Genomic DNA, 22475 nt, shown 5'->3' on the forward strand with positions numbered 1-22475 from the left:
TGATATCGACTCTTTATTTCTTTGACCATCTGTAGTGTCTTCAAGTCATGTGACTCTAGACTAGAGTCACATGACTAGACACTGCTCACTGGATTCTAGGAGGGGGGGGGGTTCACACCTCAATCAGAATCAATCCAATCAGTTACTTTCATTCATAAAAAACATATTTTTTCTTTACAATTTTAGTCTCAAGTTCTTCCAGCACCATCAGGTTTGTCCGTTTCTCCAGCAGATGGAGGCAGAGGAAGGCCGATGGGAGGAGGAAGAGGAGGAAGAGGAGGAGGAGGAGGAGGAGGCGGCCGGTGCTCCTCCCGCAGGTCCTGTGTCTTTAAGGCCGGATCGTGCAGCCCCTCTTCGGCTGACTGGTGCCACGCTGCACCGCCTGCTCGGACCCGGACCCGGAGCTCCTCTGGCCGCACGTCTTGTGCACTCATCGCGCACGTGCGTGTGTCGGAGAGGGAGAGTGCGCGCGCGCCGTCGGATGGTAGCGCATGGATTGACGGGGGGGTGGGGGGGCTATTGTTGTGGCCCGTATGATGCCCAGAGGAGCGCGGAGCAGCACCGGAGAATCCCGGTAACGGCGTTTATTCCCCTTTATGTCTGTTTGTCTTCATTCTCTTTGGAATAAAGACAGGGACATGTCGCGTGACGCCGGAGGGTGCGCGTGCGCGTGACTGTTTACCGGCACAAAGCGACACATCGTGGAGATCAGAACCGACTGAATGCGGTTTGACTGACGGAACCAAATGACGTCCGCTGCTGTGATGCTGGACTCAAGTCATTGAAGGTGCAGGCAATAGTTCTCCTGTAGGTGTCGTTTATCATTCAAGTGGTGATCAAATAGAATTAAAAGCTACTTCCTTGTATTTTTATGAATGAATAAGAGATTCTCTTTTCTTCCCTTTTGTTTACAACTGTAAGATGCAACGAGTACCGTGCAGTTACCTCCTCCTCCACATAGGGGGCAGTGTTTCACCTCTTGGTCCGTAGGCACGGTGGAGCATGAATGCCACTGAAACTCTGAGGGACCTCAACGTCTGCATGTTCACCTCGGTCCTTCACGCTCTTGTCTGGACTTCGTGGTTTTGACTGAGTCTCGCCCTGCCTTGGTCTCAGTCTGTTTCCTGGTCTTGAGTCATTCTTGAAGTCTTGAGTCAGTCTTGGTCTTTTTCCTGGTCTTGGTCTTGACTCAGTCGGGCAAAACGACTTGGATTATCGGTCAGCTTGAACAGAGCAGCAGCTCGGGGGGTTTGATCCCGGGGGGGTCCTGGTTGGATCCGCTCTTTCTGTCTCTGCCGGGCTTCGTGATGACTGTAAGCGAGTTCCTAAAACCTCGGACGTCATTATCGACAGATGTAGCTGTACTTCTTCGTCCTATTGTGTTGGACAAAGACAAGCTGCATCCTCTGAGGTAAGGTCTATGAGAAAATGAGTCCTTCTCTCTTGATGTATTCCCTTAGTAACACAATGATTGACAAGAATATATATGAAATAATTAAAGCAGTGTTTCTATTTCCATTTTATTTCACTGAACTGCCTTTGCATCGTTTGAGTTATTTTTGATTCTTTTATCTTATTGTCATAAAACACATTATATATAGAGTAACTTTACAAGGGTTGTTATGAGTTTAAGGAGTCTGTGGTTTGCATGGTCCTCATTTTATTGTTAGTGACTCGTGAAGAGAAGGAGTGGTCTTAGTATTGACTCTCTCTCAAGCCCTCAAAGCCCTCAAAGTCCGTCTCCTTCCTAAGTCTTGACCCCTCAAAGGCCTGGTCTTGTCCTGGTCTTGACCCCTCAAAGGCCTGGTCTTGTCCTGGTCTTGACCCCTCAAAGGCCTGGTATTGTCTCACTCTCACCCTGCACTCGGATCTTGGTCCTTGGGACCTGGCCTCTGTGTAGTTGGTCTTCTGGACTAAAGCACTGACGTCTCTGTAGTATAGCAGCAGGAGAGAAACGGATCTCTAACAAAACGTTTTTTTAAATTGCTCGAGACTTCAGGCTGACGATAAAGATTCCACAAGCAGAACCAGAACCAAGCAGAAAAATATTCTCTCATTCACCTTTAAGATGTCTCCACAAAGTGAACATTTTTCTCTCATCGGATGATTTGATGGTGAAGAGAATCTTCACTATCAGCTCCAACTCCATCCGAGTGAATATCTGACCTCACTTTGCTGTAACTGTGTCCCCGAGCAGGCAGGACCTCCACCCTCCTCCTCCTCACTGAATTATTCACCCCAGTTAACCCACATTCAGACACGAGGGTGCCGGGCGCTGACTTGTTTTAGCTTCGCCTCGCTGACATTAACCAGACATTAAGGTCACATTGCACTGTTCTTCTCACTCTGCTGAATCTGGATATTCTGAATAAATTCTAATTGTGAATCCTGGACGATGTTGAGAGTAAAACCCGTGTGACATGTTTCCAGCAACATTCTGTGGACATTTAATTCACTGATAATGAAGATGACGAAGAAGAGAAGTCTTTTTACATGAATCTTTTCTGTTTGATCTTCCATGTAAGCGGATCTTCGGGGCAAAAACCTGAGATATCAGGTTTACTCATCGGACCCGACCCACCTTCACAGCGACGATGGGATGCAGGATGCTCTCTACCTGAGGACCGAGAAGAAGTTGTCACAAGTTCTCGGTGCCTGTGACGCGTTCCCGAAGGACAGTCTTCACGAGGCTGGATGAAAGCTGGTATTGAGGCTCTCCTTCAGAGAAGAACCCATTGCGGGCTCTTTGTTCCTCTTTGGGGATAACAGATTGCACCAATCCCCTCTGGAGAGGATCCTAATCCTGGTGGTCTGGGGCTCCAGATTCGCTCCCGGGTGTTGATCCGTACGGAAAGTGTAGAGGAGGAGGATTAGTTCTATCACTGCTTTGTTCGGGAGATGATTTGGCAGAAAGCCTCCAGTTGGGATGGAGTAGTTTTAAAGGGAACAACAATAGCCTGGATTAACGTTGTGAAATAATTAACCGTTCTGCCCTTAATTCTCCTGCTGATGTGTGTTTGGGAATCACTTACTGAAGAGCAGACGGGTCATTGGAGGACTCCGAGACCTCCGGTCACAGGTGGTGTAGTGGTGGTGGTGGTGTCCTATTACTAATACAGATCATAACCGCAGGTTTGAGTCCCGTTTGAAGAGCAACTTCAATGGTTTGAACTTTGCCAACAAGTGCAAGTTTGGGAGAGTTTTAGCATCCAGTTAGTTAAGGTAACACATCCTGGTACCTGGGATAGTCTGGACCATCCGACACATGAAACCATTCTGATAAAAGCAGGGTGTTATGACCTCACGAGGCGTTCAGGGACACAGACTCAGGTCAGACTCTTCTGTTTGGTTCCTTTGATCCTCGCCTGCAGGTAAATGACTTCTGGAAGGTTTGAAAGGCCTTGTGTGAACAGGAAGTGCTGTTGTGTCTTATCTTAAAGCGACAGTTTGTGGCATGTTGCCTGATCAATGTGCAAAATTTTAATATATTATTGATAACCGTTTTCATTTGTTTCTGATTCTCTTTAGCTTACAATGAGACTTTCATATCTACTTAGGGAGCAGGAGGCGGAAGCCGCCATGTTTCTACGGAAGCCTAGAAAGGTCAAAGCCAACTCTAGAGTTTCCCATGAAGGCCTAGTAGAACTCTAAAGGAAGCTTGACCTGAAGGACAGTGAAGTGGCTCAACCGAACCACTGCTCCTTTTAATTGTTTCTAATTAAAATTAAGGAACTGCATCACACACCACTTTTGTCTTTCCTCTGTGTGATTAAATCATTACAAGCAAAGTGCTTCTCAGCGACCAACCGTCGGCCACATCGATCCGCTGTCCTTCTCAGAGTCTTCATCGTCGTTGTTGTTGTTGTTATTTGTCTCCAGCTGGTAAAGATCTGCCTCTCCTCTCTCTGCAGATATTGAGATGAAGAAAGACATTGAGACTCTAATAGCAGAGGAACGAGCTGATATCATCTTGAAATATGCTGCGGTGAGTCGCTATCACAACTTCAGAATGATTTTGGGATGTTTTTAGAAAGTTCTAGACCAGCAGCTATAACGATTAAGATGCTCATGACCGACAGAAGATGATGACGACATGCTGCCGTGACATCAATCGTTTCCAGGTGTTTCATTTCAGCAGCACAATATTAAATTCAGCTTGGTTTTGAATGAATTAAATAATATAACCTTTCCACGGTTTGACGCTGCAGATAAAAGCTACATTTAGTAAATGACCACCCCCCCCCCCACACACACACACACACACACAGACACACACACATATGCACCTCTGAGTGATTCTCTGAGTCTTTGCTTGCTTTTGCTGAGGAGGTATTTTTAGCCTTCTCACTTAAATGACGTCACCCCCCCTCTGATTGGCTGCTTTCCGGACAAGCAGCCAGTGGAGCCCTCAGAGGGACGTCTATGAGGAAATGACTCTACTTCTGTGTAGTGACCAGCAGGGGGCGACTCCTCTGGTCCCATAGACGTCTATGAGGAAATGACTCTACTTCTGTGTAGTGACCAGCAGGGGGCGACTCCTCTGCTCCCATAGACGTCTATGAGGAAATGACTCTACTTCTGTGTAGTGACCAGCAGGGGGCGACTCCTCTGCTCCCATAGACGTCTATGAGGAAATGACTCTACTTCTGTGTAGTGACCAGCAGGAGGCGACTCCTCTGCTCCCATAGACGTCTATGAGGAAATTACTCTACTTCTCTCTTGATTTATTCCCTCAGTAAACATTGTAAACATGAGTTTATGGTCTCAGTCTCTAGTTTCAAGTCTTCTTCAATGCAGCATGATGTTCATTTAGTGAATGATGGTCCATTTAGAGTCAAGCAGATCATAAAGCAGGGGACGCTTTAGGGCGGGGCCTAACACTGATTGACAGATACATCCTCAACCGGAGGAGTTTCCGCCCTGCTGATCAGGTGCTGTGACTTTATATCCAAAATTTAAATAAACGAGCAGGAGATGATTTAACGGATTGAAATTAAGATTCATGAATCCTCACAAAATGTGTATATATTGCATACTATTTAAATCCGTTTGTGTCTGCAGGGAAGGAAGGGCGGGGTGGAGATCGACCCCTGGGAAGATGCAAACTACAGCATCTACAAAGTCATGGACCGCTTCGGCTTCATGCAGTAAGTCACTACGTGGTTCCTTCTCCCTCTGGAGACCACTGTTTGCTTCACTGATCATCTTTTGTATTTCGTTTGTCTCCAGTGAGGACAAACTACCGGCCCCGACTGCACACGAGGAACAGGTAAAAGAGGAAGTCATGAAGATGTCACCTAAAGTCGTACCAGACTGGCAAACCGTTTTGAGACCTGCTCCTGTCTCCACCCAGAGGAAGCAGCTGGAGGTGGAGAGGGCTGAGAAGTGGCTGAAGATGGCCAAGAAGTGGGACAAATACAAGAACAGTGACAGGGTGAGACTCAGAACCCATCTTCAACCAGGGTAATGACAAGAAAAGCAGGTCCTGGTTTCCCCATAAATCAGGGGCGGGGCTACCTGCGTATAGACTTCTATACACCCAGTGGAGTCGCCCCCTGATGGACAATAGGCGGAATGTAGCTTTGACAAGTAGAGAACCGGAGGCTACTTCCTGCCTTTTGAACAGTAATCATCCCGTACTTGCCCTGAGAAAAATACTTTTGGAAATGTTATTAGCAAAATTCTTTTCAGAACGTTCTCATGGAGGTAAACAGCTTTGTGACTTTAAGCCAACAGTAAAGAAAGTTACACCACATGTCATTTAACTGACGCTTTTATCCAAAGCAACTTACATTGCATTTTAACCCATGCGTTACATTTTACCTGGGGAGCCATTAGGGGTCAGGTGTCTTGCTCATGGACTTCAACATGGCTCATGGAGCATCACACTACTCCATGCACCATCATCACCCCCAAGTTCAATCTGTTGTGATGTGACACCACCCCTCTGCTGTCAGATGGTGAAACGGGTCTACAAGGGCATCCCGCAGCAGCTGCGAGGCCGGGCCTGGGCTCTGGTTCTGGACGTGGAGCGAGCAAAGAGGGAGAACGAGGGCAAGTACGAGGTGTGTGCTCTCATGAAGTGAGGCTTGTAGGACGATAAGTAATCTGTTTTTTACTGAGAACAGACTCACATTATCGGGGATTAAACCATGGTAACACGAAAAGTAGAAGCTAGTAATCTGTATTCTGTTTCCATGGTAACGGTGAGAGTCACCTGGTACCTGGATCTATCAAATCTCACCTAGTCTTTTAGATATTTGTAGCTGCAGATATCAGGAATCATCCCTGGTCCTTTTCGTGTGTGATCCAAACACATTTCATCTCAATCCCGTCCTAGTCGACCCGTCCTTCTCTTTGTGTTTTCCCGCACAGAGGATGAAGGATCAGGCCCGTCTTTACTCGACTGAGATCAAACAGATCGACTTGGACATCAACCGGACCTTCAGGAACCACGTCATGTTCATGGATCGCTTTGGAGTCAAGTAAGTCTCTTTTGTGTTCTGTGTCCTATGGTCTATGTTCTTTCTCTTTGTTCGGCTCTTCTCTGTTCTTTAGTTCTTGTGTTCTTGCTGTTATCTCTTCTCTTTTTGAATGTTGGTTTGTTGAACTATACTCCGTTTAACATGTGAATAAGTCTCATACCTCCTCGTCTTCCTCCCTTCTCTACAGGCAGCAGTCTCTGTTCAATGTTCTCTCTGCGTACTCAGTCTACAACACAGTAAGTAGAAAAACACCAAAACACCAGTCTGTGGGACCAGAGGAGTCAGAGGATGCAGCTTCATGGAGCTTTGGTTTCGCTGGTCCAGGGACTGGACATGCCATCCTCTGTGTTTCTTGCCTGCAGGAGGTGAGCTACTGCCAGGGGATGAGTCAGATCGCCGCCCTGTTTCTCATGTACATGAACGAGGAGGACGCCTTCTGGGCGCTGTCGCAGCTGCTGACCAATAAGAGGCACGGCATGCACGGTAAGACGCCGCCCCCCCCCCCCCCCCGCATGCTTCGAGGACGAAGCGGTGGCTTCAGGCCGCTGGTATTAAGTGGGATTAAGAGGCCTCTCTGCTCTCTTGTCTCTCCGGAAGGATTCTTTGTTCCCGGTTTCCCCAAACTTCAGCGATTCCAGCTGCATCACGATCAGATCGTCTCCAAACTCATCCCCAAGCTGAAGAAACATCTGGTGAGAAGTGTCTTCGCCGCAGAGACCCATCCCGGCTGCAGGAGACTAGAGGCGATTTGATTCGCTGAGAGTTTAATGGCTAACAGATGATTGATTGATGCTCTCTGTGTGTGTGTCTCTGTCTCTTTAGGACAGAGAGCAGATGTCTGCAGGGATTTACTGCACTAAATGGTTCCTCCAGTGTTTCATTGACAGAGTGAGGAAGCTGATCTTCATCCTTGGTTGTGTCACACCTCCAGTTAGTAAAGCAGTGACGTCACAGTTGGTCGTTTTCCTTCCTTATGTGGCGCTAACGGTGCGGACGGGTTAGCGTAGCTAACACCAAACCACTGTGTCATAACCAGTGTGTGAGGAGGGTCCAGTTAATGTGGAAGCCATGTGTGAACAGCTGATGCTAAAAATTAGCATACGCTAATCCCAGTCTGAATCATCCCAAACCATGACTCTTAACCCGATTAGTAAAACACATCCTGGTTCAGATATTCCTACTTTGTCAGTTTGTGTCTGTAGCTTTCTGCTAAGGTCAAAGGTTACATTGTGTCTCATTTGAATATCTAAAGTTACACTTTAGTTCACTTCCTCCCTCGTACCATTAATGTGATAGAGAAGAGAATTGTCTTCTTTTTATGCTTCATCTGTTTGTCTCCACTCTAAACCTCGTTTTTTGGATCTTGACAATTAACCCTCAAATCACAACAACGTCTTAAGCACGACTCACTGGAATTTGCCATCTTGCCATTTTTTTTAAAGATTTGACATGATTTCAGCATAAAACTCTCCCGGTGATACATGATCTATGGGAGCTGTGAAGCCCACAATCCTGTGGCGGCGGTCTGGCAGCATCGCGCCGCTGTCAGCGCTCCGAGGGGAAAGAACCCAAAACCCCCCCGACTTTCCAGAAGGAGAGGCGCTAGGCGCTAGCGAATAACGGTGCGATGTTTGTGTTCCTGCAGACGCCGTTCACGCTGACGCTCCGCCTGTGGGACATCTTCATCCTGGAGGGGGAGAGGCTCCTCACCGCCATGTCGTACACCATCCTGAAGATGCACAAGAGTAAGAACGTGGCCGTCAGTCTGAGATAGTCTGAACATCTAGAGCGACCTCCAGCTTCTTATGATGTAACGACTTCCACGTGCTGACTCGGCTTTTCCGAGGATTAGATCCGTGCTATGCTATGCTATGCTATGCTAACAAAGCTTTAACTTGTGCGAGTGCAGAGCGGCTGTTGAAGATGTCTCTAGAGGACCTCAGAGAGTTCCTCCAGGAGCGCATTGCTCACACTTTGTTCTACAGCGACGATGTCGTCATCGAGCAGCTTCAGGCCTCCATGGCTGAGCTGAGGAAGCTGAAGCTGGACCTTCCTCCCCCAGGTAGCCGCCCACCCCGCTCCGTTCATTCTGATTGTCGAGAAGCCATATCAGCGTGTTGGTGCTCTGCTCTCAGGGAAGCCTGACGAGCTGCCTCGGGAGCCTCTGGGACAGGAGCTGCCCCCCCCCCCCGAAGGAAGGCGGTCCTCCTCCAGAGCCGGACTGAGCCCCTGCATCATCTCCACACCCCCGGACCAGAGCCCCTCCAAGGAGCCCCAGGACATCGACACGGGGGACGAGGCCCCGCTGCCGTCTCCGGACCCGACCCCGGCGACCTTCGACGGTTCCCCTAAGACGGGGCCTCCGCCTTACTGGCCCCCGGGGAGAGAAGCGGCCCCCGCGGCCTCGGGCCCGTCCGTGAGTCCGTCCGCGGAGGCGCGACCCGAGGACGGCTGATCGTGAAGGACTCATTGGGGGTCAGGTGGTTTATGACCAGTATTTGTCTCAGTATGGTTCATCAGACACAAGCAATAATTCATCCAGAATATGTTGCTGGTTTCATAACAAACACCCATTTTGGTTTCTATGATTTAAAGTGTCCAACTGGTCTCATCAGGTCCTGGTTGGACTCACGTGGTCTCACTTAAACTGGGATCAAACCAGTGCGCTGTCTCCATCGTGGAGGGAGCGTCTCCTCATGATTCCTTTTTTTACTTTTATTTGTTAAGGCAAAATGTCATCTCTTAAATCTCCCAATGTTTTTTACCAAAATGCATTTGCAACATTTGCACGGCTCACAAAATGATGCATAAACGACTCTTCTTCTCCACAGGAAGCCGTGAAGATTATTTTACTGACCTCAGAAATCTGTGGTCCTTTCACGAGGGTTTTGGACCCGATTTAACGGAGCTCATTAACAGGAAGTGTACAAACCAGTGAAGGATCTAGTCCACCTTTTCCTAATCTTTGAATTTGTCCGTTGATCAGCCCAGATGAACTTAGAAGGGAAAGGATCCCAAACCAAATCCCTTAAAGTAATAATCTGATCTGATGTACTGCTTTCACAATAAGAGCGTGGCATGTTTGAGGAGGAGGGACGATGAAGAGGGACAGACTGAAGACACCTCACGTCCAACTAAACAAAGGGTCTGAATTAGTGTTTTTACTGCAGAGAAGGAAGTTGATGCCTCACCGTTTACAGTAAAACTTTGTAGTTTTTGTAGATGAAAATGTTGCTGAATCCGTTTTTGTTTTCGGTAACGATGTCTCGATGCCTTATTGGACGCTCACGATTGTACTCAACAAACCTCCTAATTTATTGTTTTCAGCATCTTATCAAAACTTCAATGATGTTCCGTGTTGTAGAATTGAAGTGGGAGTGAGACCTCTTCGGGTGGAGCACGGCTCCATCTCCACCTACGAGGAGGAGGAAGAATGACGTAGAAGAACATTTAGAATTCCTCCTGCAGGCGGCGTGTTGTGATCATGTGACATGCTGTAGTCCTATGATAGGACGTCCCGCTGTGACGTCGTGACGCAGAAACTAAAGCGTCGGATTTTGAAACCTTTGTTTAGAGTTTGAACACGTTGATTAAACAATACGAACTTTCCTCAACTTTCTGTTTCCTGTTTCTGTGCCTCACGGTTCCCTCGATTCTTTGATTAAGAATATGAAGCATGTTTGGGTTACCTTTGTGCTAAGCTAACATCCCTCTAGCTATTCACATGTTTACGAGATATGAAATGATATAACAAAGTTAAATAGAAAAGTAGATCGAACATCACATTGAAATGTAATACTGCACGTGATGTGGTTATTATTGTCCTCGTTAAAGGGGGAGGAGCTAAAACCACGTCATAACTCCAACGTCCAATGGTTCCAGTTGAAGCTCAGGTGTTGTCCACAGGGACGTGACCTCACTGGAGACCCAATTAAAAGGAGAAATGACTTCAATGAAGTTTTGATCTCAAGCTGCTTATTTCCAATTCTCCTTAAAGATTATATTTCCGAGATTGATGCATACGTTTGATCAAATGAATAATAATGATTTGTAAACTATTTAATGTAATTGAAGTGTGGAGAATAAGTATGATTAATAATCAGCAGGTTCATCAGCAGCTCTTTGTACACAGAGATGCATTGAAATAACCCTTAATAGAAAGAATTGCCTCTTCTCAAACAGGAAGTGGGTGTGGCCTAACACCATAGTCACGCCCACATCCTGTTAGCAAAACTGCACCAAAGTTGTATGAAGACAGCTTGAGATAAATGGATTGGATAGATAGTTACTAGTGGAATTAATAAAGTTTACAGTTTACATAAAACAGAAACAGATTAAAACATGAGACATGAACAAAGGGCTGCACACGCGGCTCCAAAGTCAAACAATTTATTTCCTTTAGCACTGAAGTTGTTCACAGTAACGTCACAAGGGGCAACATTGCCGGGGGGGAGGGGTACCTGCTGCGATGTGTGATCCCCCCAGTTAGAAAAAAGACAGGAAGCGAACAATGAACGGTATTGCTTTAATTTCTCTCTCCTACGCCCCCCCCCCCCACCCGAACACCTCCCCCCACGCGTTGCACGGAGGATGTTTGCACAGTTCTCATAAAGAAGGAACTCAAATTTAAAAAAGAAACACAAAAGGCAAATTGAAAGAAAAGCACAAAGAGAACTTCAAGGAGGAGGAGAGAAAAAAGGGAACAGGAGAACAATTCCAGCGACGACATGCAAAGAAAAGACAGAACATGCAAAGAAGGGTCAAAGGGTCAAGGGTCAAAGCAAAGACCCCGCCCCTTGATTTATAAATAAACGGGTCGTTTAAAGAATGAGTGTCTTCGTACACGGGGGGGGGGGGGGGGGGGGCGGTCCTCTCTCAGAGGCTACGTCTACATTCTTATATTACGGTAAATCATTTTCAAAAACCTATATTACAGGAGGATTTCGCTCGGGGGGGGGGGGGATGTTTCTTTGTGTTCGAATAACTTAACGTGACAAAAATATCCTTAAATAATTTGAAACATTCTCTACATTGTTTGTATAAATAACTGAGAATAAATTAACAGCAAATAAAATGACAAAAATACAGTACAGTACAAAAATATACACAACATATTGTAGAACTTCAACAAATAAATTAAAAGTTACGCAACTGAACCCAGGATCTGACGTACGTGTCAAAAGTGCAAAAGGAAACGAGGAGACATTTCCACACTGAGCTCGGTCAAACCAGGAAGTAGATCGGCAAATGTGAGCTAACATGCTAACCGCTAACAAGCTAACCGCTAACACGCTAGCCAGCTGGATCTTGTTTTCTGTACTGTGATGATGAGTTCACGTTTAGATCCATAGATATATAGATCCAAACAGAACAGGGATAGATATTGATGACTCAAAGCTAACGAGCTACGCTAACGAGTTACGCTCACGAACCGATTTCACGTGATCGTTTTGGCATTTTTTAGCGCCGGTTTGACCGAAGCCGCCGCAGGAAGAAACAAACAGAAACCAGAAGAAACTAGAAGTTCTAGAAAACATAATGTTACGACTACAACTCTTTACACGGAACATTGTTCAATCTGTACAACAGAGCAGATGATTGATCTATTGATCCCCTCCGCGCCGATCGGCCTGCTCTACGAGGAGAAACCTTTTAAAGAAACGTCTCAGAAATCCATAGAAAAAAGAGAGATACAATCCGGCCAGCGTGCGTCTGTCTCCTCCCGGAGGAGGAGGAGGAGGAGTCCTGTAATGTGGAGGAGGGGGTACAGTGTGTGTGTGTTTTCTCTTGAGGGGGAGGCGTGTGTGTGTGTGTGTGTGTGTCTGTGTGTGCATGTGGGGACAAACATCACTGTCTTAAGGCTTTTGTTCATTTTCTTTTTTACTCCTCCGAGACGTCTCTGTGTTAGGTGTGGTGGGGGCTGATCAGAGGGGGAGGGGGGGGGTCTTTTCTTCGGCCCGGTCTGGAGCCGCCGCGCCGAGGTTAATAGCTATTATGGATGAATCCTGGTGGCAGAGACAAGTCAAGCCATCACACACGAGGACACACACCCAACCCAAAAGAGAGACAAACCCCCAAGAGGACACAGGCGAGAGGGACAGATGGGGGGGGGGGGGCGGGGGGGCTCATTGAGGCTACATTAGCTACCTATGCTAAAACACGGATCCAGTCTCTCTACTCATGCACCGCCACCGGCTCCTCAAGGCTGCTCCGGCGTCCGGTCGCTGGCGGCCATCTTTGTTTTGTCTCTGCCGGAGGGGCACTTAGAGTCACATTGGGCAGGGGGGCTGCCAGGGGCATGCTTGGCGGCGGGGGGGCTAGGCGTGGCGGGGGGGTGGGACGGTTGGACGTTCTTCTCGTCTGAAAAAAGCTGTTTAATTACGTCAAAGAAGTTACTCAACGGGCTGCCTACACATCGGGAAGAGAAGAGAGAGAGAGAACAAACAACAGATGAGCCATGGGTCAACGTGGAGGAGAGCAAGAGGAGGTGCAGGAGGAGAGGAGGGGTGGAGCCGGAGGAAAAGGAGACAGAATGTTTGAGTGTGACGTCATCGATGGCCTCGGAGTCTCGGTTCCTCGGTGAGAACGTTCAGGGGTCACGCAGCAGACCCTGGAGGCTCTTAGAAGAACTTTGTTTGTAAGAGAAGGAGCACTTTCTCTCTCTTAAAAGAGAAGAATCAACACAAAACTCTTGCCCAGCAAAAGTTTTAAATGTTATTAAACCAGATTTTGCTGCAGACTTGTTTTCCTGTGAATTGAATCACATCTTGTGTCACTTGTATTGAGCAGACACCTCCGGGTCTTTAAAGGGTTAAAGCTGCATTCTGTGTAGTGACCAGCAGGGGGCGACTCCTCTGGTCCTTTGGACTCTACTTCTCTCTGGATTTATCCCCTCAGTGAACATTGTAAACATAAGCTTCAAGTCTCCAACGCAGCCTGATGTTCATCTGGTGGATTATGGTCCTCTCCTTGGTTTCTCCACATCGTGACCCCAAAGGCTCCCGGAGGCTCTTAGAACATGCAGGAGCAAGCATCAGCATGCAGAGGGCTGCTCACACACACACACTCACACACACAGTCCCGGTCGGGGGGGATGCATGTGTGTGTGTGTGTTGGTTCTGGGTTTGGGCCTCGCATTCGGCATGTGGGTCATTGACAGAGTGGAGCTGTGGATGACAGGAAGCGGGTGGAGAGGAGTGGAGAACAAAGACGCAGAGAGAGAGAGATGTGGGTTATCTGCACATCTGGAGGGGGGGGACTGAGGGGGGGGGGGGGGCGGGCGTACGCCACCTGATAACGGTCCCATCTAAGCCGGTGTCGCTGGATCTGAGCGATAGTAGCTAGCAGCTATAGCCTGGCTCGCACGGCTAGCACCGCTAGCCCGGGTAACAGAGCCTTAGTTTTACATTCCTCCTGAGAGGTGAATCTTATTGATCATATTGGAAACCTCGTCTGGGTTTAATGACCCGCATTCAAACAGAATCAATACAAAACTATGTTGTAATTATTCTATTCTTTTTAGAGCCGTTGAATTAATTTAAAAACAAATGAAAGGATCCAGACTATGGGGTCAGAAACCCTCAGTGGGAGCTGAGCAGGGGACTGGTTCTCTCCCAGAACCATGTCAGCCTGTGAAGGAGGCAGCGTGTGTGTGTGTGTGTGTGTTGTAGTTACTCTACACCACCACCAGAGGGAGCCGTTACCAAGTGAATAACCACAGACACCAGGGACACAAGACGGACGACACACAGTCACTCTCTCTCTTGTATTCCTTCTATCGAGAGGCAGCCCGACACGTCCTCGTCCCGGGTCGTCCCGGTGCGTTCAGGCAAGTAAAGATTTACTTTAACACATCCATTTCCCTGGCGGAGGTTGGAGGACGAGCAGCTCTGTAACCAGCGGCGTGAAGGCCCACCTGGAGCTCACGGACCTGTGTGTGTGTGTGTGTGTGCACGCCGTGTGGCAGGGGCATGCACGTGGAGATGCCGGGTGCTAAAGCAGTGAGCCGAGCGCCGGGTGTCTGAGGCCGCGGTGGCTGAGCTGTGAGGAGTGCCAGGATGCCGGGGAGGAGGTGAGGCTGTGACGGAGGGGGGGGGGGGGGGGGGGTTCTAGGTGGGTGGGGGCTCCACTAACCAGATATCTGCGGCTGCACGCCGGGCTGCTCGGAGCTGAGCAGCTGGGCCTGGATGGTCTCCACCACGCGCTTGAACCGCCGGCTCGGACCTGCAGAGACAGAACATGCTGGATGGTTCCTGCTTCTGCTCCATCATCAGGACGATAAGAAGACACACAGAACTGAAGACAGGAGGGCTGTCCTGGTGGACAGGTGGTCAGCTCATGACCATCCTGCTGTGCTGAAGAAGAACCGGCTTCTGTTGCCTAGCAACTCACCTGACAGCAAGGTGAAGGTGACGGAGTAGATGCCGTTGTCCTTGGTGGCGCTGGTGCTCTCCGTGTAGGTGATGTCCACCTGGAACTTGACCGGCTTCTGGAACACGGTGGGACCGGCCGAGGACTTGTACTCGGCCCGGAAGCTGGTCTGAGAGATGACGCTGTGGCTCAGACTGGGGATCTGAGGGGGGGGGCAGTACACACATTGTGTATAATGAGACACACTAATATAACGGCTGTATCACAATGCTAAGCTAACAGCTAGCGATTATTATCGATTGAGGACAAATGCATCCGCTCACGGAGAGGAAGGCGTGGACGATGTCCGCCTTGATGGAGCTGAGAGGTTTGTCTCTGATCACAATGAAGATCTGCTCCTCCTTCTCCAGGTTGATGAAGTTACCAAACCAGGACTTCTTGGCCAGTCTGCAGGGAGGAGGGCAGAAGGAGGTGAGGAGAGGTTAAAGGAGGCGAGAAGAGGGAGGAGAGGAAAAGGAGGAGCAGAGGTCAACAGCCTTCTGAGACGTTACTCACTCTGGAGAAGAGTCCGGCGTGAGGCTGGACATGTCCTCCTGGGTGGGAACTGTGGAGGTGAGAGGTCAAAGGTCACATGGGTTTTCCTCCATTATTTGGACAATAAAACACTTGTTGAAGCCACAGCTGCCTCCATTTAGTTTTCAGTCTGAATAATAATTGGACACAAGTCAACAATGACAACAGTTACACAATGAATAAAAGCAGGTGTTTAATTAGGATTAAATAAGGTTTTAATCCTGTGAGTAGTCTGGATGATCCGGTCTCATCGCCCCCCTCCTCTGGAGGGATTATTCCATCGGATAAGAAATAAGTCTTTTAATGTGAAAATATCCCACCTTGCATCTTCCTGCGGTGGAAGCGCGGCGAGCCCAGGAAGCTGTTCTTGATGGAGTTGAGGCGCGTCCTCCAGGGCAGGCCGCCGATGGAGGGGCTGGGGGGCGGCGTGGGGCTGGGCGTGCCGGCGGGGCTGTGCTTGGGCGTGTGCACCGGGGTGCCTTTGGGGGTGGGGAGAGGGCTTCCTCTGGGGGAGGGGTGGGGGGTCACCTGCGTGATGGGGACACATTTGCCGTTGTGGTCAGGGTGGTGGTGGTGGTGGTGGCGGCGGCGGGGCGACATGGGGGGCACCGGGGAGAGCGGGATGGAGAGCTTCGGGGGGACGGTGAGGGGGGGGTGGCGTCTCACCCGGGGGCTGTTGGGGACGCCGGGCGCCAGCGGCTGGCAGGGCGTGGAGGGCTCAGATTTGGGGGTGGTGGGGCTGTGGGCGGTGTTGGGGAGCGGGTTGGACCGGGCGGTCTGCAGGGGCTTCTCTGACACTTTGGGCTTGGCGGGGAGGGTCTGCGTGCGGGGGTGCATGAGGGGGGACCCCATCTTTGGCTGGTAGGAGTTGGGCGTGCGCGGCCCCACCCCGTTGAGGCGGGCCTCGGGGCAGTGGGTGGGGCTGCAGTTGGGGGACTGACACAGGTTGGGGGACTGGGGGGGGATGAAAAACCGCCGGGTGGGCTGCGATTGGCCATGCACCGTGACACATGACGGCGGCAGCCAATGAGAAAGCCAGAGGAACATCACGTGTTCCCATTTAAAAAAAAATAAAAAAGAAAGGGAGCAGGATTTGTTTGTGGTGAAAGCGGCGTGGCGGATGGGTGGAGAGGTGGAGCAGGCAGGAAGTGGTGAGAGTGCAAGAAAGAAAGAAAAAACAGAACATGCGATTAGCAAAGTGATCAGCCAATCAGGAGGCAGCAGCGGAGCATTGGTGGCGCATTAAGAGGCGGGATGCAGCGAGGCCGAACCACTTCCTGTCTCACTGGTCTTTAAGAACGGAATATTGTTCTTATTTTACGTCGTCCTGTTGTCTGATACACAAACCTCAATTGTCTTAATGGATCTTTCTTCAAAACACTTTTCTTTCGTTTACAACTACAAGTTTTTTAATTACAAAATGAATACATTTTAAAACATAAGTATTGTTGTAAATTTATTTTGCATTTCTCTTTAAATCTAAGCTGGCTCACAGACCGTATCCCCGGTTACCCCCGGTTACCCTCGGTTACCCTCGGTTACGTCGGTGCATCCCCAAATCACCAGCGAGTGACCCAGCTCGCCAAGCTAACGGACTTAGCGCTTCCCCCCCCCCCGCCTGGGGAGTCTCATGCGCGGCGCTAATGCACGATGGAATGAATGAGCGCTGATAGAGACGGAACCACGTGGGCCATTTCAACCCAGAGGGAAGTGTGTGTGTGAGTGTGTGTGTGTGTGTGTGTGTGTGTGTGTGAGTCTTTTCTTAACAACAAAGGGCCTCATGCAGCAAACCCTCTACACAAAGAGTCAGTGTGAGGTTCTATGAGGTTCTGCTCCACAGATTTACTACAGTAGAATGGACTCAATGTTCTGCTGTTGCACACCTACAATAATCCATGCTAAATGTTCTTGAGGGACACCAGACTCCATTGACAAAAAGCCTCTGGAGAGGACCCTCAGCACATGAACACGTTGTGAGGATCCCTCGACACAAGCAGCCAGAACAGAAACCAAACGTAGTTTGATGCATCGACAACAAACCTGAGAGAAAACGTTATTCTACGTGAGGATGAGAACGCTTTCACTCATCGGCCCTTTTGGAAAAAAAGCCAATTAATTAGAATAATAATCCTCATTTATTTATTATTTTATGTAAACACAAAGTCTTTCTTGAGCTACAATACAATTACTTGAGTTTGCCTTCATGGTTTTGCGTTGGTGCTCAATAAAGACTGTTTGTAACATAATGAAAAGAACAATGAGAACATTGAGCTCTTGTTGGTGAAATGATTGATCATTAGCAGAGCTCAGTGCTGACGGGGGTCTTGAGGGGTGTTTGGTGGGAACGGGACCCCAGCGCTACTCGCTACGTAGCTTAGCACGTTAGCGTTTTCATTCCGGCTCCACGTCCAGAGGTGGGTGTGACCAGCAAACCAGTCAGGTGCATTTTGGGTAAAAATCACCCACCACACGGGCGTGTGGGGGGGACGGACCGGACACTTACCCTGGGACTGCTGAGAGGACTGGTGGACAGACCGGAGGACGCTCCGCTGATCGATCGCGATCTGCACACACACACACACACACACACACACACACACACACACAGAGAGGGAGTCAGTACACACACACACTGCACAATGAAGCCAAACTGCACACACGGTGTACACACAGGAACCGCTCTGTGATTGGAGGACCCCGACTTGGTCCCTCAGCAGGACGTCTTGTCTTCCTCTCTACCATCTCCGGGACATTGTCCTCCTCCAATGTCTTCATGTACGTTTGAGCAGAGTTTACCACTTTATGAGAACTGAAGACATTTGACTAATACGCTTATTGACATGTGACCCAGTGGCTCCAGATTAAAAAAGGTTTTAGATATTTATTATTATTATTATAATTATTATTGTTATTAGAGCCTGAGCTGATCTGTTTGATCAAACAGTATCGGATGTGGTAGCTGTTAGCATTAGCTAACACTCGAACACAAACAGCGTGCTGGTTTTGATTCAATGACTATAAATAGGTCACACACACACACACACACACACACACACAAATGCATTAGCATCATTTCGTTTTTCTCCTCTTCGTAAGTTTTTCCATTTTTCATTTACGTATCATTAACTTTTCATATCTTCTCTCCTTTCTCACATCTCTGTCTGGATCGCCCTTCACACACACACACACACACACACACACACACACACACACACACACGCACACACACACACACACGCACACACACACACACACACACGCACACACACACACCCACACACCTAAAACACACTAACCAATACCCATACCAGGCCTGATGTCATCAAAGACTTTGGGATTTAATTGCCCATAAACAATTTGGCTTTGTTAGAAGTGAAAAATGAAAACAGTAAATCATAATCATATTTGCTTGAAGTCTCACACACACACACACACACACACACACACACACACACAGGAAAGAGGACTCACTGCCGTTAAATTAGCTCTCAAAGCTGCACCTTCCTTTTAGTTCAGCGGTTATGGCGGCCATTTTGTTCCTTTAGATTATTGTTTCTGCTTCGTTGTCGTGCCTCACAAAGAGACTCCGCGTGGTTGAATCGTTGCGTGTTTTCTCCGCTTCATGTCTTTGGATTCTTTGTTTTATAACAAACCTGTTTCTACGTTAAAATAAGTAATCGTTTGTACACGGAATGTGAAAGGGAGAGTTTTATCCATGACTTAGCATGCTAATCAGCTAGCCCTCCTGTAATACCTCTTTGCACCAGGAGAGGCGCCGATTCTCATTCCGGAGATGCTGCAGATTCATTGCGTTATATGTCTTCCTGTTATGACTCGATCATTTAAAATAACAGATGATTGATGGTTCCTCGTCGTACTGAGGCTCTTTGATGTGTTTTTAACGGAGCTAAAAGGATTCTATTTCACATGACGAGCTGTCAATCTACTGAGTGGAGACCTTCAGACTCGAGTCAGACCATTTCCACCGTGGGTAGCTTTGGGAGGATTGGACTGTTAAATGACTTTCACCTCTCCTGGAACAAGCCGATCGCGGCCCAGCCCTGTTTCGTTAGCACTGTGCTAATGGTAGCATAGCATGCCGCGTCTTCTCAAGATGAAGATGAACTTCTCTGAAATTATCTCATGGATTCAGGGCTAATCGTTAGTTAGAGACGTAATAACCCTTTTCTCACAGACCCCCCCTTTAAATCCTCCCCCATTAGTCGAGTGAGATGAATAACGGGAGAATTCGGCGAAAAGCAAAATTTATGATTGATTAATTGTATCCACAATTAATGTCTGCTAATCTACACCCTTCTCCGCCCTCCTACCCGGCACAAGGTCACCGACAGACGCAAGGTCAAGGTTCACCGATACCACAGATAGACACACACAATCACAATGGGGAGTGGAGATGGAAACAGGGTTTTTAAAAAGTTGACCTAAAAAAAATGTTCCGCCCTGGAGGGTCAAGAGCTGAACATCAGAGAGGAAGGACGGAGAGGAAGGAGAGAAAAGAGAGGAAGGAGATGAGGCCTGAAAATACAGATGCTGCTTTCTCTGCTTTGACGCTTTAATTTGTCTTCAAGAATGTTGTCTCGTTTGGATCAAAACTGATCGTAGGTAAGTTATAATAATAATACATATATATACTGTATATATATATTATACAGGTGTCGTTGAGGCGGTGTGAGAAGGTCGGCCGTTGCTTTTGCAAAAGACTTGTTTGTTTAAAATATTAATAAAATAATGTTTAAAAGTAAGGGACAGAGACAACAAGAGCTGAAGGAAATAAAAGTGATGGATGGTCTCTGTACAAACAGAAATGGACACCACACACAAACAGGAAACGGAGGCGACCAATACCTTTCCTCCTTGCTGCAGTTAGCGTTTGTGATATCCAAGCTTTTACTGAAAACTGATTTGCTATAGAAAAAGGAGGGTGGGGGGCAGACAGAAAACCAAGAGACAGACAGAAAAGGTTGTCACAAAAGGGGAAAACTAAATGTTGAGCATGCGTCAGAAATCAAATGTTTCTACTCCAGAAGGAGGAGGAACAGGAGCTTTGGCTTCATGGTCTGAACATCACAGGAGAGAAGCTGATGGACGGGAAGGAAACTCAATGCAAAAAGAAGAGGAGATGTGTGTCCTCAAGGAGAGAGATGGTGGATGATGTAGTAGTAGATAAAGGAGATGGTGGATGATGTAGAAGTAGATAAAGTAGATGGTGGAGGATGTAGTTGTAGATGAAGTAGATGGTAGATGATGTAGAAGTAGATGATGGAGATGGTGGATGATGTAGAAGTAAATAAAGTAGATGGTGGATGATGTAGTAGTAGATGATGGAGATGGTAGATGATGTAGAAGTAAATAAAGTAGATGGTAGATGATGTAGTAGTAGATGATGGAGATGGTGGATGATGTAGTAGTAGATGATGGAGATGGTGGATGATGTAGAAGTAAATAAAGTAGATGGTAGATGATGTAGTAGTAGATGATGGAGATGGTGGATGATGTAGTAGTAGATGATGGAGATGGTAGATGATGTAGTAGTAGATGTTGGAGACGGAGGATGATGTACAAGTAGATGATGGAGATGGTAGATGATGTAGTAGTAGATGATGGAGATGGTGGATGATGTAGTATTAGATGATGGAGATGGTAGATGATGTAGTAGTAGATGATGGAGATAGTGGATGATGTAGTATTAGATGATGGAGATGGTGGATGATGTAGAAGTAGATGATGGAGATAGTGGATGATGTAGTATTAGATGATGGAGATGGTGGATGATGTAGAAGTAGATGATGGAGATGGTGGATGATGTAGTATTAGATGATGGAGATGGTGGATGATGTAGAAGTAGATGATGGAGATAGTGGATGATGTAGTATTAGATGATGGAGATGGTGGATGATGTAGAAGTAGATGATGGAGATGGTGGATGATGTAGTAGTAGATGATGGAGATGGTGGATGATGTAGTATTAGATGATGGAGATGGTGGATGATGTAGAAGTAGATGATGGAGATAGTGGATGATGTAGTATTAGATGATGGAGATGGTGGATGATGTAGAAGTAGATGATGGAGATGGTGGATGATGTAGTAGTAGATGATGGAGACGGTAGATGATGTAGTAGTAGATGATGGAGATGGTGGATGATGTAGTAGTAGATGTTGGAGACGGAGGATGATGTACAAGTAGATGATGGAGATGGTAGATGATGTAGTAGTAGATGATGGAGATGGTGGATGATGTAGTATTAGATGATGGAGATGGTAGATGATGTAGTAGTAGATGATGGAGATGGTGGATGATGTAGAAGTAGATGATGGAGATGGTGGATGATGTAGAAGTAGATGATGGAGACGGTAGATGATGTAGTAGTAGATGATGGAGATGGTGGATGATGTAGAAGTAAATAAAGTAGATGGTGGATGATGTAGAAGTAGATGATGGAGATGGTGGATGATGTAGAAGTAGATGATGGAGATGGTGGATGATGTAGTTGTAGATGATGGAGATGGTGGATGATGTAGTATTAGATGATGGAGATGGTGGATGATGTAGTATTAGATGATGGAGATGGTGGATGATGTAGAAGTAGATGATGGAGATGGTGGATGATGTAGAAGTAGATGATGGAGATGGTGGATGATGTAGTTGTAGATGATGGAGATGGTGGATGATGTAGTATTAGATGATGGAGATGGTGGATGATGTAGTTGTAGATGATGGAAACAGATGTCAGGTCAGAAGTTCTGCTTCTTGAAGCCTTGACCTTCAGACGTGGTCCTGCCTCCTTAACGAGGTCTTGAAGGGTCAGTTGGCTTCAGGACAAATGTCCACGTTGATTGAAAAGTGGAGATATGAAGAAGATGAACTTGTGTCACAATGCTGCAGAACGTTGATCAATATTTCAGCTTCTGTCATGTGACGTCATCCTTTCATCTTTCACTGGTTATTGCCATAAATTATTAAACTTTTTGATCACAATCTTTTCCCACGTTATCAACTTTTCAACACTTTATGTATTATTAACAC

The 22475-nt window shown here is 47.5% G+C and overlaps 2 protein-coding genes across 10 annotated transcripts in view; one reads left to right on the top strand and one right to left on the bottom strand.

Annotated features, from left to right (window-relative positions):
- Positions 1–255: 255 nt before the first annotated feature.
- Positions 256–10109, top strand: LOC119193903 (USP6 N-terminal-like protein). Of its 6 annotated transcripts, XM_037447816.2 has the most exons (15): positions 799–1411; positions 2526–2704; positions 3912–3985; positions 5062–5147; positions 5230–5269; positions 5354–5434; positions 5958–6065; positions 6376–6485; positions 6673–6721; positions 6848–6968; positions 7083–7177; positions 7308–7415; positions 8131–8230; positions 8395–8547; positions 8621–10109. In XM_037447816.2, exons 2-15 carry the CDS (start codon positions 2695–2697, stop codon positions 8938–8940), a joined length of 1455 nt encoding a protein of 484 aa, XP_037303713.2. In that variant the 5' UTR covers positions 799–1411; positions 2526–2694; the 3' UTR covers positions 8941–10109. The 6 variants fall into 6 exon arrangements, with proteins under 6 accessions (XP_037303721.2, XP_037303730.2, XP_037303713.2 ...); XM_037447824.2 differs by lacking the exons at positions 799–1411; positions 2526–2704 and adding an exon at positions 256–574; XM_037447833.2 differs by lacking the exons at positions 799–1411; positions 2526–2704 and adding an exon at positions 583–787.
- A 751-nt stretch (positions 10110–10860) lies between these two features.
- Positions 10861–22475, bottom strand: part of LOC119230165 (serine/threonine-protein kinase BRSK2-like) — a 45253-nt gene continuing 33638 nt past the window's right edge. The window contains exons 13-20 of one of the 4 annotated variants that reach the window (XM_037491214.2): positions 20295–20354; positions 17932–17992; positions 15749–16412; positions 15411–15459; positions 15179–15302; positions 14877–15057; positions 14619–14708; positions 10861–12490 (exon numbers count right to left, since the gene is read on the bottom strand). In XM_037491214.2, coding sequence (XP_037347111.2) covers positions 12468–12490; positions 14619–14708; positions 14877–15057; positions 15179–15302; positions 15411–15459; positions 15749–16412; positions 17932–17992; positions 20295–20354 — 1252 coding nt within the window. In that variant the 3' untranslated portion in view covers positions 10861–12467. Of the gene's footprint in view, positions 12491–12514; positions 12894–14618; positions 14709–14876; positions 15058–15178; positions 15303–15410; positions 15460–15748; positions 16413–17931; positions 17993–20294; positions 20355–22475 lie in introns of those variants that run through there. The other 3 variants (XM_037491205.2, XM_037491224.2, XM_037491233.2) reach the window with 3 other exon arrangements.

Source organism: Pungitius pungitius, chromosome 4 (genome assembly GCF_949316345.1).
Source record: "Pungitius pungitius chromosome 4, fPunPun2.1, whole genome shotgun sequence".
In the NCBI taxonomy this organism is placed as follows: domain Eukaryota; kingdom Metazoa; phylum Chordata; class Actinopteri; order Perciformes; family Gasterosteidae; genus Pungitius; species Pungitius pungitius.

Excerpts from the sequence above, each read along its gene's own strand:
- LOC119193903 (XM_037447816.2), top strand. Across the intron at positions 6,722-6,847 it reads CGTACTCAGTCTACAACACA|GAGGTGAGCTACTGCCAGGG; the intron begins GTAAGTAGAAAA and ends TCTTGCCTGCAG. Across the intron at positions 7,178-7,307 it reads CCAAGCTGAAGAAACATCTG|GACAGAGAGCAGATGTCTGC; the intron begins GTGAGAAGTGTC and ends CTGTCTCTTTAG.